This window comes from Neoarius graeffei, chromosome 6, assembly GCF_027579695.1.
Source record: "Neoarius graeffei isolate fNeoGra1 chromosome 6, fNeoGra1.pri, whole genome shotgun sequence".
NCBI classification, from domain to species: domain Eukaryota; kingdom Metazoa; phylum Chordata; class Actinopteri; order Siluriformes; family Ariidae; genus Neoarius; species Neoarius graeffei.
This window is the reverse complement of record NC_083574.1, coordinates 61,752,516-61,766,229: the sequence shown is the minus strand read 5'-3', so window position 1 is coordinate 61,766,229 and position 13,714 is coordinate 61,752,516. Positions and strand designations below refer to the sequence as shown.

The following is a 13,714-nucleotide window of genomic DNA, read 5'->3' as shown; positions in this document are numbered from 1 at the left end:
ACTCTTGTACTATTTTACTCAGTTCAGAGCCACAGTCAACTATGTTACTCTGTTACACAATTACTCTGTAATTTTGATCCCACTCCAACTCCAAATTTTACTCTCTAAACTCAAATTAGAGCAAAACTAACTATTTTTGAAGAAAATACCTTTAACTCTGGAAAAATTTCTCAGTGATATTTCCTGTATATGCACTACAGCACATGCATATCAACCGATCTGTTCATAAGAAATAGAAGAAATATTTATGCTTACTCAAGTTGATCTTCGGCTGGATTAACTCGCAGTTAAAAAAAAATAAAATAAGGCACCGCCCAGCATCGGTGTCGCAGTTCTCAAGATTGAAACGAATCGCTGTGCTGAATCATGAATTGAATCATGAATTGATTTGCTGTCCTGAATCATGAATTGAATTATGTGTTGAATCACTGTCCTGAAATTGAATCACTGTCCTGAATCATCCAAAGCGCATAAAATCCGCGTGCCATCTCACAACATTTTACCCCCAAATAGCCTAAATTATGTCTGAGAGATTTTATCCTGTTTACGGTGGACATTCCCACCATGAAAGAGAAACCAATCGAAACCGAAAAAGTGAAAGTGATTATTATACAGTTACCATGTGAATAGTCTTTTATGAATGTGTAATGGGGACAACGATTATGGGAGACGTCATCTAGATGACGTCTCTTTCAGGGAAGACCTTGCATTTTCCAACATGACAATGCCAAACCACATACTGCATCAATTACAGCATCATGGCTGCATAGAAGAAGGGTCCGGGTACTGAACTGGCCAGCCTGCAGTCCAGATCTTTCACCCATAGAAAACATTTGGAGCATCATAAAACGGAAGATACGACAAAAAAGACCTAAGACAGTTGAGCAACTAGAATCCTACATTAGACAAGAATGGGTTAACATTCCTATCCCTAAACTTGAGCAACTTGTCTCCTCAGTCCCCAGACGTTTACAGACTGTTGTAAAGAGAAAAGGGGATGTCTCACAGTGGGAAACATGGCCTTGTCCCAACTTTTTTGAGATGTGTTGTTGTCATGAAATTTAAAATCACCTAATTTTTCTCTTTAAATGATGCATTTTCTCAGTTTAAACATTTGATATGTCATCTATGTTCTATTCTGAATAAAATATGGAATTTTGAAACTTCCACATCATTGCATTCCGTTTTTATTTACAATTTGTACTTTGTCCCAACTTTTTTGGAATCGGGGTTGTATATTAAACTTTGGTCAAATATCTGTCACATTTTGCATTTTGTGCAGTTTTTTTACCTTGCGCAATACCAGAAAAATTCAGTTGAAATCAAGCCATTTGAGGCGAATTGGTCCGCCTCTGAAAAAACTTGCCATTTGGATTTCCCGGGAAACATTGATTTTCATGACGTCACGTGCGGGATGCCTCCCTCTGAATCCTACGTCAGCGCTGGTTTGTTTATGAGAAAATGACCTGGTGGTTTTCTGCAAATTTCTTCAACGTCATCACGTAATTATTAAAATGGTTAAAGCCTCGGTCACAACCGGCCGTATGATTTTTTGGCTGTGCGATTTTTGGCGTTTCCCAAATCGTTGCGTTTTTTTTGTTCATGGAGAAAGACGCGCGTTGGCCGTAAGTTTGTCTTGCAACCTGAAAAAAACGTAAGCGCCCGTAGAGTTTGTTTGACATGACAAAGAACCTCTGCGGCCGGTCTGTGGCCAGTCTACGGCTCGAAAATCAGCACGTCACACGCGCGCCCTCCGTGCATTTCAAGCGCGCCCTCCGTGCATTTCTTGCGTTTTTTGCACATAGACCGGCCGTAGGAGCACGTACGGCCAGTTGTGACCGAGGCTTTACAGATGTATCGTCGGAGGGTGTAGCAACACCAGTCTTGATGGGATTAGTACTCATCGTTTCCCAAAAGACAGGACAATGAGAGAGAAATGGGAGCGCTTGGTCTACACCGTCTGTGCACTGAAACCATGCAAGCTCTCGTAGGCTGCTGGCGCTTCCGCAGGTGACGTCACGAATCTGGCTCCAGACTCCCTTGGGATTTTTCCAGACGTGTTTTGTTCTTTTATTTTTTTCTGCTGTAGACAGATGGCCTTGTGCAAAATTACCCTTCTGGATGAGTTTGTAAAGGGACATACTTTCATATAAAAAAATGAAATTGGTCCAGAATATGCACTTTAAACTACCTGACAGGTCACCCAACAAACTGCCCACTGCTCATTACCATCCATTTTTTCACCACACAACCTCAAGCAACTTTGCACTAACTAACACATTACTATGAAGACTCCTAATATCACACTCCTACTAAAGAAACCCACCTTCAACCCCACCAGTGTTGCTAAGTAAAGACATGTTTTCCTCCTAAAACCTTGGAATATGCTATTCTCACCTATTCTCACACAGGTCTTTTACTGTTTTTAATTAACCACCTCCTGTACATTAGTCTGTCAGGATAAATAACCAGGTACTCTACAGGAGCTGGACTAGGTTCTGAATCCTGTAGAATTCCAATAGTGATGTTGTTTAAACCTCCCCAGGCTAGCTGGTGCTGATAATACACAACTTCTCTCTTTTTTTTTTTAAATCCACCCCCAAAAAAATATTGGAATGCCTTTTTCACATCTCTTCCTGGATGGAAACCAATAATGCAAAACAGAATCTTGACCTGCGAGCTAAAAATATCCCACCCAACACACAGCAGAAAGTTATGGTGTTATTATTATTATTTCCTACTCATTTCTTCCACACCACATCAGAATAATACAACTTTTCAAGACTATAGAAACTATCCAAATTCTTATACACATTGTCACAATAAGAGGCCAGCTCTCTATTTGGTGGCTCATCCATTATCCGTAACCACTTATCCTGTTCTACAGGGTCGCAGGCAAGAGTCAGGGTACATCCTGGACAAGTCGCCAGATCATTGTGGGACTGACACATAGAGACAAACAACCATTCACACTTACCGGTACACCTACGGTCAATTTAGAGCCACCAATTAGCCTAACCTGCATTTCTTTGGACTGTGGGGGAAACCGGAGCACCCGGAGGAAACCCACGCAGACACAGGGAGAACATGCAAACTCCGCACAGAAAGGCCCCCATCGACCACTGGGCTTGAACCCAGAACCTTCTTGCTGTGAGGCGACAGCGCTAACCACTACATCACCATGCCGCCCCTATTTGGTGGTCGTTCTTTATAGTCTCAAAAGCAGTCAGAAAGCTCACCTGGTTCATCTCCCACACATCGCTCAATTTATTCCTTATTGTAACAAGACTTTAAAAAAGAAAAAATCATGTCTTTGTGATTATTTAAATATTAATCTTGCTTTTATGCCTGTACACATTTAAAGAACAATTACTTAAATGTGAGTTATGAATACATTCTCACTATTTGTGTTTAGCTGGATTTTCTCTGTGTGACGTGACATAACAGTGAGAATGTACATGACTGCTAGTAAGCACAAGAGCTTCTCAAAGATGGTGTAGGTGCCATGAAGATATGTGTCTTATCCAAGGCCATCCATGCTAACCATATCCTGTTTTTGTCTTTGAATCATAACTTGCACAATAGTTTTCCATTTTGTATGTGGCTATGTTTATTACCAATGAGAAGCTGAAAAGTTCTTTGTTCTCAATGCAAATGAATGTGTAAGTCTGATGCTATAAAAGTTCTGGTAACCTGAGCCATGGTGAGAAGCTTTCTGGGAGAATACAGTGTCTTGTAAAAGTATTCATCCCCCGCAGTGTTTGTCCTGTTTTGTCGCATTACAAGCTGGAATTAAAATGGATTTTTGGAGGGTTAGCACTATTTGATTTACACAGCATGCCTACCACTTTAAAGATGAAAATTGTTGTTTTATTGTGACACAAACAATAATTAAGATGAAAAACAGAAATCTGGAGTGTGCATAGGTATTCACCCCCTTTCGTATGAAACCCCTAAATAAGAGCTGCTCCAACCAATTCACTTCATAAGTCACATAATTAGTTGATTAAGATCCATCTGTGTGCAATCAAAGTGTCACATGACCTGTCACATGATGTCTGTATAAATCAACCTGTTCTGGAAGGACCCTGACTCTGCAACACTACTAAGCAAGCAACATGAAAACCAAGGAGCCTCCAAACAGGTCAGAGACAAAGTTGTGGAGAAGTATGGATCAGGGTTGGGTTATAAAAAATATCTCAAACTTTGAAAATCCCAGGGAGCGCCATTAAATCCATTATAGCAAAATGGAAAGAATATGGCACCACTACAAACCTGACAAGAGAAGGCCGCCCAAGAGACTTGCAGCTGTAATTGCAGCAAAAGGTGGCTCTACAAAGTATTGACTTTGGGGGGTACTTATGTACACTCCAGTTTTCTGTTTTTTCATCTTAATTATTGTTTGTGTCACAATAAAACAACAATTTGCACCTTTAAAGTGGTAGGCATGCTGTGTAAATCAAATGGTGCTAACCCCCCAAAAATCTATTTTAATTCCAGCTTGTAATGCAACAAAACAGGACAAACACTGTGGGGGATGAATACTTTTCCAAGACACTGTACGTTCTAAATCAGGGTGGCCTCCCAAGCTTGTGATTTTCAGCCTAATAATAAATATCTTGCTTGAGCAACTGGATTCTATGTAAGAAGACTCCATTGAAGGTTTAATTCCATGACACCTTGCATTCCTGTCTTTAAAGAGATCTAAACTATGTCCATCGGTTCACAAATACACAAGAAATGATGCCATCAACTTTTGGGCATACAGTATATTCATAGCGTTGTACCTTTACCTCTTTCACTTTTTAAAGTTTTTAAAGTTACTCTGTACAAGAAAATCTACCAAACGAATGCATCTTCATCCATGTTTAAGTACAAGGAAAAATATCTTATGATTTAAAGTAGCTATCTGTAGCTGAACAGAAGATGTTGGGAGGCTCTACCCTTACCATAAAACATGATAAATAGAACAAAAAAAGACTCCATATTACTCACTTTTGTTTCACTTCCTGAGAAATCGGGGTCATAGTCATTGGTCTCATTGGAAACCTGTGAGGTGGATGATTTGCTGGTCATGAACATGAAACAGGCAAAAACAAAATTCTTTAAAATAATAAAACAAGCCAACTGACTTCGTTCTTGTCCTCAGCTGATCCAATAATAAACATCTCTGTAGATCTTGGTGTAACAGGCCCAGACCCTGTCAGGTCATGGTCAGGAGAACAGTAGGTGAATGAGCAGTCCTCAAATGGTGTGTTGCAACTTAACTCACTGTCCTCTATGTACCATTTGGTGTTTCTTTCCTTTTCCTCCGTCCGTTTATCTGGTTTATCCTTTGTGGCTGACACACTGATAGGCCTCTCTCTAGGTGGTGTGTTTGGAAGTATCAGGTTGTCCAGAGCCTTGGCTGAGGATGGTGTGTATGTAGCAGTAATTGGGTCCAGGTACCTGGCTGATGACAGTGCATTTGAGGTAACAACTTGATCCAAAGGTATGTCTGGAACATCATGCTTGCCCAGGACCCTTTTTGTAAATGGGGGATCTGGGACAGTGTATGGGTCGGAGCACTTTACAGGTATCGTTGTGTTTGTGGCAGTGAGACTATCAGTTAGGCTGGAGGTTTCACACTTTGTTTCATCAAGACCAAATGAATGAACTGACCCAACAAATGAGTCTTGGAAGGAAGACTGAACAGTAGGGTCTAGAAGGGATGGCATTGATTGTTCACTGAATAAGTCTGGTACTGAGATGCTCCTCCTGTACCGCAGAGCAGTCTTCTTGGCTTTCTTTCCCATCTTCACATTAAACAAGGGCTTGTTTTTATCTCGGAGTTTGAATAAGCCTTTATTCTTTTTGGGCTCCATTCTCGTTTATTTCTTTGATGGCTGAAAAAAACACACAAGTGTTTTACTCAAATCAATTGCATTTCAAACAGCAAATTACATACAAAAGTGTTGGCATGGAAAGAACAATTACAACCCCAATTCCAAAAAAGTTGGGACAAAGTACAAATTGTAAATAAAAACAGAATGCAATGATGTGGAAGTTTCAAAATTCCATATTTTATTCAGAATAGAACATAGATGACATATCAAATGTTTAAACTGAGAAAATGTATCATTTAAAGAGAAAAATTAGGTGATTTTAAATTTCATGACAACAACACATCTCAAAAAAGTTGGGACAAGGCCATGTTTACCACTGTGAGACATCCCCTTTTCTCTTTACAACAGTCTGTAAACGTCTGGGGACTGAGGAGACAAGTTGCTCAAGTTTAGGGATAGGAATGTTAACCCATTCTTGTCTAATGTAGGATTCTAGTTGCTCAACTGTCTTAGGTCTTTTTTGTCGTATCTTCCGTTTTATGATGCGCCAAATGTTTTCTATGGGTGAAAGATCTGGACTGCCCAGTTCAGTACCCGGACCCTTCTTCTACGCAGCCATGATGCTGTAATTGATGCAGTATGTGGTTTGGCATTGTCATGTTGGAAAATGCAAGGTCTTCCCTGAAAGAGACGTCGTCTGGATGGGAGCATATGTTGCTCTCGAACTTGGATATACCTTTCAGCATTGATGGTGTCTTTCCAGATGTGTAAGCTGCCCATGCCACATGCACTAATGCAACCCCATACCATCAGAGATGCAGGCTTCTGAACTGAGCGCTGATAACAACTTGGGTTGTCCTTCTTCTCTTTAGTCCAAATGACACGGCGTCCCTGATTTCCATAAAGAACTTCAAATTTTGATTTGTCTGACCACAGAACAGTTTTCCACTTTGCCACAGTCCATTTTAAATGAGCCTTCGCCCAGAGAAGACGTCTGCGCTTCTGGATCATGTTTAGATACGGCTTCTTCTTTGAACTACAGAGTTTTAGCTGGCAACGGCAGATGGCATGGTGAATTGTGTTCACAGATAATGTTCTCTGGAAATATTCCTAGCCCATTTTGTGATTTCCAATACAGAAGCATGCCTGTATGTGATGCAGTGCTGTCTAAGGGCCCAAAGATCACGGGCACCCAGTATGGTTTTCTGGCCTTGACCCTTACGCACAGAGATTCTTCCAGATTCTCTGAATCTTTTGATGATGATATGCACTGTAGATGATGATATGTTCAAACTCTTTACAATTTTACACTGTCGAACTCCTTTCTGATATTGCTCCACTATTTATCGGCGCAGAATTAGGGGGATTGGTGATCCTCTTCCCATCTTTACTTCTGAGAGCCACTGCCACTCCAAGATGCTCTTTTTATACCCAGTCATGTTAATGACCTATTGCCAATTGACCTAATGAGTTGCAATTTGGTCCTCCAGCTGTTCCTTTTTTGTACCTTTAACTTTTCCAGCCTCTTATTGCCCCTGTCCCAACTTTTTTGAGATGTGTTGCTGTCATGAAATTTCAAATGAGCCAATATTTGGCATGAAATTTCAAAATGTCTCACTTTTGACATTTGATATGTTGTCTGGGGCGGCACGGTGGTGTAGTGGTTAGCGCTGTCGCCTCACAGCAAGAAGGTCCTGGGTTCGAGCCCCGGAGCCGGCGAGGGCCTTTCTGTGTGGAGTTTGCATGTTCTCCCCGTGTCCGCGTGGGTTTCCTCCGGGTGCTCCGGTTTCCCCCACAGTCCAAAGACATGCAGGTTAGGTTAACTGGTGACTCTAAATTGACCGTAGGTGTGAATGTGAGTGTGAATGGTTGTCTGTGTCTATGTGTCAGCCCTGTGATGACCTGGCGACTTGTCCAGGGTGTACCCCGCCTCTCGCCCATAGTCAGCTGGGATAGGCTCCAGCTTGCCTGCGACCCTGTAGAAGGATAAAGCGGCTAGAGATAATGAGATGAGATGAGATATGTTGTCTATGTTCTATTGTGAATACAATATCAGTTTTTGAGATTTGTTAATTCTTGCATTCTGTTTTTATTTACAATTTGTACTTTGTCCCAACTTTTTTGCAATCGGGGTTGTAGTATTTTTTTTTTTTTTTGTGGTACATACTGAAGGCATTCAGGTTTGGAATCAAAACATGAATATGAAATTACAAATTCAGTTTTCATTTCCTGATATACACAGTGTCTTGCAAAAGTATTCATCCCCCTTGGTGTTTGTCCTGTTTTGTCACATTACAAGCTGGAATTAAAATGGATTTTTTGGGGGGTTAGCACCATTTGATTTACACAGCATGCCTACAACTTTAAAGGTGCAAATTGTTGTTTTATTGTGACACAAACAATAATTAAGATTAAAAAAAAGAAATCTGGAGCATGCGTAGGTATTCACCCCCCTAAAGTCAATATTTTGTAGAGCCATCTTTTGCTGCAATTACAGCTGCAAGTCTCTTGGGGTATGTCTCTATTAGCTTAGCACATCTGGCCACTGGGATTATTTTTTTTTACCATTCCTCAAGGCAAAACTACTCCAACTCCTTCAAGTTAGATGGGTTGCTTTGGTGTACAGCAATCTTCAAGTTATGCCACAGATTCTCAATTGGATTGAGGTCTGGGCTTTGATTAGGCCATTCCAAGACATTTAAATGTTTCCTTTTAAACCAATCCAGTGTAGCTTTAGCAGTATGTTTAAGGTCATTATCCTGCTGGAACATGAACCTTCATCCCAGTCTCAAACCTCTGGCTGACTCAAACAGGTTTTCCTCCAGAATTTCCCTGTATTTAATGTCATCCATCTTTCCTTCAATTCTGACCAGATTTCCTGTCCCTGCAGATGAAAAATATCCCCACAGCATGATGCTGCCACCAGCATGCTTCACTGTAGGAACGGTGTTCTCAGGGTGTTGGGTTTGCACCACACATGGCATTTCCCATGATGGCCAAAAAGATCAAATTTAATCTCATTTGACCAGAGAATCTTCTTCCATGTGTTTGGGGAGTCTGCCACATGCTTTTGGGCAAACTCCAAATGTGCTTTCTTAAGCAATGACTTTTTTTTTCTGGCCACTCTTCCATAAAGCCCCACTCTGTGGAGTGTATAGCTTAAAGTGGTCCATGGCCAGATACTCCCATCTCCACTGTGGATCTTTGCAGCTCCTTAAGTATTATCTTTGGTGTCTTTGTTGCATTTCTGATTAATGCCCTCCTTTCCCGGTCTGTGAGTTTTGGTGGACGGCCTTCTCTCGTCAGGTTTGTAGTGGTGCCATATTCTTTCAATTTTGCTATAATGGATTTAATGGTGCTCCCTGGGATATTCAAAATTTGGGATATTTTTTATAACCCAACCCTGATCCATACTTCTCCACAACTTTGTCTCTGACCTGTTTGGAGGCTCCTTGGTTTTCATGTTGCTTGCTTAATAGTGTTGCAGAGTCAGGGTCCTTCCAGAACAGGTTGATTTATACAGACATCATGTGACAGATCTTGTGACACTTTGATTGCACACAGGTGGATCTTAATCAACCAATTATGTGACTTATGAAGTGAATTGGTTGGAGCAGCTCTTATTTAGGGGTTTCATACAAAAGGGGGTGAATACCTATGCACACTTCAGATTTCTTTTTTTTTCATCTTGCTTCTTGTTTGTGTCACAATAAAAACACCTTTAAAGTTGGAGACATGCTTTGTAAATCAAATGGTGCTAACCCTCCAAAAATCCATTTTAATTCCATCTTGTAATGCAACAAAACAGGACAAACACCAAGGGAGATGAATACTTTTGCAAGACACTGTACATCCAGATGTGTTAAAAATCTAAGAACATGGCACCTTTTATTTGAACCTGCCCATTTTTCAGGTGATCAGAAATATGTTGTAGATTGAAGATGAAACTATTTTGAATGCCCTATAAAAGAAACAAACCACTCATGTACTCATAACCAGACATTGAACAGGTATGACAAGGAAAATTACAGCAGTTGATGAAAGAAACATTGTGAAAGCTTTGAACAAAAACCCCAAAACAAGTCAGTGACATCACAATCCACTGTTTGAAGAAGACTTTGAGAGAAGAAATATAGAGGCCACACCACAAGATGCAAGCTCATCAGTACTAAAGAATCAAAGAAATACAGAGATGAGCCATAAACATTCTAGAACCAAGATTAACCTCTACCAAAGGGATGGCCAAAGTGTGAAGAAAGAAAGCATCTGCTCATGATCCAAAACATATGAGCTCATCAGTCAAGCATAGTGGAGGTAGTGTCATGGCTTGGGCTTGAATGGATGGGGGCTCACTAATCTTTATTGATGATGTAGCTCATGATGGTCGCAGCAGAATGAATTCGGACATCTACAGAAACATTCTGTCTGTCAGTTTACAGAGAAATAATGCATCCAATCTAATTTGGAGGAACTGCATCATGCAGCAAGACAGTGACTCAAAACATACTGTCAACACAACAAAGGACTTCATCAGGGAAGAAAGTGGAAGGGTTTAGACTGGCCAAGTCAATCACCAAACCTTAACCCAATTGAGTATTCATTCTCTTCAAGAGGAGACTGAAGGGAGAACCCCTCAAAATAAACAACTGAAAGAAGCTGTGGTACAATCCTGGAAAATATCACAAAAGAAGAATACAACAGTTTGGTGATGTCACTGGCTTGATGCAATTATTGCAAATAAGGGATGTGTTATTTATTTTATGACTATCTATTCCAATACTTTCACTCATGTAAGAATTGGGTGGTCTGGTGACACATGTATATGTAAATATCAGGAAATGAAAGCTAATATTTTGCCAAATGTCTTCAGTGTATAGCAAAATAATAATAATAATAATAATAATAATAATAATAATAATAAAGGGAAGGGACTGAGAACATGTGTGTGTTTGTGTGCGCCAAGTAAAGCTGAAAAGCAAAGCAAAGACAATAAAGTTGTGTGTGAACATCATCTCCCGTCTGCCATGCTTCAGTATTCCACCCGCATCAGGGAAATGCCACAGTGGTGCCGAAAGCCAGGATACTGAAGAGAACCACTGATGGAGTCCTCACCATTTGAGGACTTGATCCATGACCTTGCTACCGCCCAACAAAACCAGCACCAAGTGCTGATCACCCTCCAGAAGGAGCAGGAGCAATGGTTTGAAGCCTTGATGCTGGCTCAGCAGGAAGATCGCCATGCGTTCCGGCACCTGCTCACATTGGTGGGGTCCTCAATCGCCACTGCAACAGACCCTCCCCACGTCACCCTTACTAAGATGGCGCCACACGACAATCCAGAAGCCTTCATTGCACTCTTTGAGCAAGTGGTCAAAGTGTGGGGGTGGCTGGTCAAGCAGCACTCAGCGCGCCTGCTACCATTACTGACTGGGGAGGCACGGCTTGCCATGCAGCAGCTCTCCGCCGACAGCTGACTCGTCTACAAGAACCTGAAGCTAGCCATCCTGCAGCATGTCAGCCACTCCCCAGAACATCATCACCAGTGCATCTGGACACTGATTTTGGAGGAGTTTGGCCGGCCATTTGCGTTCGGCCAACAGCTTCGGGACGCCTGCCAGTGGTGGCTGAGGGCGGACAACCGTGATGCAGAGGGGATCATCAACCTGGTGACACTGGAGCAGTTCGTCGCGTGGCTTCCAGAAGGAACAGTGGAATGGGTCCAATGTCACTGCCCGGCATCGCTGGATCAAGCCATCAAGCTAGCGGAGGGCAGATAGGCAGCAGGCAGATATGTTGCCTCTTCTCTCTTTCTCTCCCCTTCTCCTTCTTGTCCCCGCCCCATTCCACCACCGCGGAGGCGGGGGCTGACTCCCCCAGCTGGCCTGCCACACCCACAGTGTCCTCCCATCTGTCCCTTTTGTGTCTGTGTCGGTTTTATTGGCCAGGGATTCGCGGGGATATTCATTGGTGATGTGCGATATGCCATGAATGCCAACTGGTAAATCCTGTGGCCACTCCAAAAGAGCCTTTGCATCCTCTCCCTCTAATCGAGACCCACTTCGAGAGAATTGGTATGGATCTCGTCAGGCCATTAGATTGGTCAGCACGAGGATATTGTTTTATTTTTGTTCTGGTGGACTATGCAACATGACATCCGGAAGCAGTCCCTCTCCGCAATATTTCAACATGCAGTATTGTGGAGGCATCCTTCCGTGTTATCTCCCGAGTCGGGATTCCGAAAGAAATCCTGACTAGGGCACTAACACTTTGCGAGCTGTATGGGTTATTGGAAATTCAATCTTTCTGCACCAGCATCTATCACCCACAAAGAGATGGTTTGGTGGAGAGGTTTAATCAAAGACTTAAAAATCTAATTAGAAAGTTTGTAAGCAAGGACGCACAAAATTGAGGTAAATGGCCCGAGCCCCTGTTATTTGCAGTATGAGAGGTCCCACAAGCCTCCAGGGGGTTCTCCCCATTCTAATTATTATATAGGCGAAAGCCACGTGGCATTTTGGACGTCCATCCATCTATCATCTGTAGCCACTTATCCTGTTCTACATGGTCGCAGGCAACCTGGAGCCTATCCCAGTTGACTATGGGCGAGAGGTGCACCCTGGACAAGTTGCCAGGTCATCACAGGGCTGACACATAGACACAAACAACCATTCACTCACATCTACGGTCAATTTAGAGCCACCACTTAACCTAACCTGCATGTCTTTGGACTGTGGGGGAAACCGGAACACCCGGAGGAAACCCATGCAGACACAGGGAAAACATGCAAACTCCACACAGAAAGGCCCTCGCCGGTCGCTGGGCTCGAACCCAGGACCTTCTTGCTGTGAGGCGACAGTGCTGACCACTACACCACCGTGCCACCGCACGTTTTGGATGTGCTGCGGGAAAATTGGGAGGAGGGAACTTCAGTGAGTAAAAATTAAATTCAATACATTCTCGATCTGCTCCACACCCTCACGCACTTAACCCAGCAGAATTTACGGCAGGCACAAGAACATCAAGCCCAGCTATACAACAGGGGCACGCACCTTAGAGAGTTCACCCTGGGAGATAAAGTACTCATATTATTGCCCACTTTGAGCTCCAAATTAGTTACCAAGTGGAAAGGGCCCTTTGAGGTCACACAGTGAATCAGGGACGTCAACTATGAGGTGAGGTGAATGGATAGGGGAGGGGCACTGCAAATATACCACCTCAACCTGCTAAAACATTGGAATGAGGAGATCCCTGTGGCATTGGCATCGGTAGTTCCAGAGAAGCTGGAGCTGGGGTCGGAGGTAAAAAAAAAAAACTACTCAAACTGCTCCGGTCCTCTGTGGAGACCACCTCTCACCGGCCCAACTCGCAGAAGTTGCCAGGTTGCAAGAGGAATTTTCTGACATGTTCTTGCCCCTTCCCGGTAGCACCCACTTCATAGAACACCACATTGAAACGCCCCCGGGGTGGTAGTGTGTAGCCACCCCTACCACTTACTCGAACACAAGAAAAAGGTGGTTCAGGACGAACTCAAGGCCATGCTCAAAATGGGGATAATCGAGGAGTCCCACAGTGACTGGAGCAGCCCAGTGGTCCTGGTTCCTAAGGCTGATGGGTCGGTCTGGTTCTGTGTGGACTACCAAAAAGTCAATGCAGTGTCTAAATTTGATGCATACCCAATGCCTCGCATTGATGAATTGCTCGATCAGTTAGGCACTGCTTGATTTTATTCAACACTGGATTTGACAAAGGGATATTGGCAGGTCCCCTTGACTCCTCTATTCCGAGAGAAAACGGCCTTTTCCACACTGCTTGGATTACACCAATTTGTCACGCTTCCTTTTGGGCTATTTGGGGCTCCTGCTATGTTCCACTGGCTCATGGACAAGATC

The 13,714-nt window shown here is 42.8% G+C and overlaps 1 protein-coding gene across 9 annotated transcripts in view; it reads right to left on the bottom strand.

Moving 5' to 3' along the window:
* mctp2a (multiple C2 domains, transmembrane 2a) overlaps positions 1 to 13,714 on the bottom strand; it is a 90,058-nt gene that overhangs the window by 63,504 nt on the left and 12,840 nt on the right. For 8 of the 9 annotated variants that reach the window (XR_009654896.1, XM_060923972.1, XM_060923971.1 and 5 more), the window contains 2 exons: positions 5,133 to 5,885; positions 4,996 to 5,049 (listed from right to left, as the gene is read on the bottom strand). The exons of the other annotated variant lie outside the window; for it this stretch is intronic. Coding sequence is in view for 7 of the 8 variants with exons in the window: in XM_060923972.1 (XP_060779955.1) it covers positions 4,996 to 5,049; positions 5,133 to 5,864 (786 nt within the window). In the remaining variant the exon portion in view is untranslated. The remainder of the gene's footprint in view (positions 1 to 4,995; positions 5,050 to 5,132; positions 5,886 to 13,714) is intronic. 9 annotated transcript variants of the gene reach the window in all.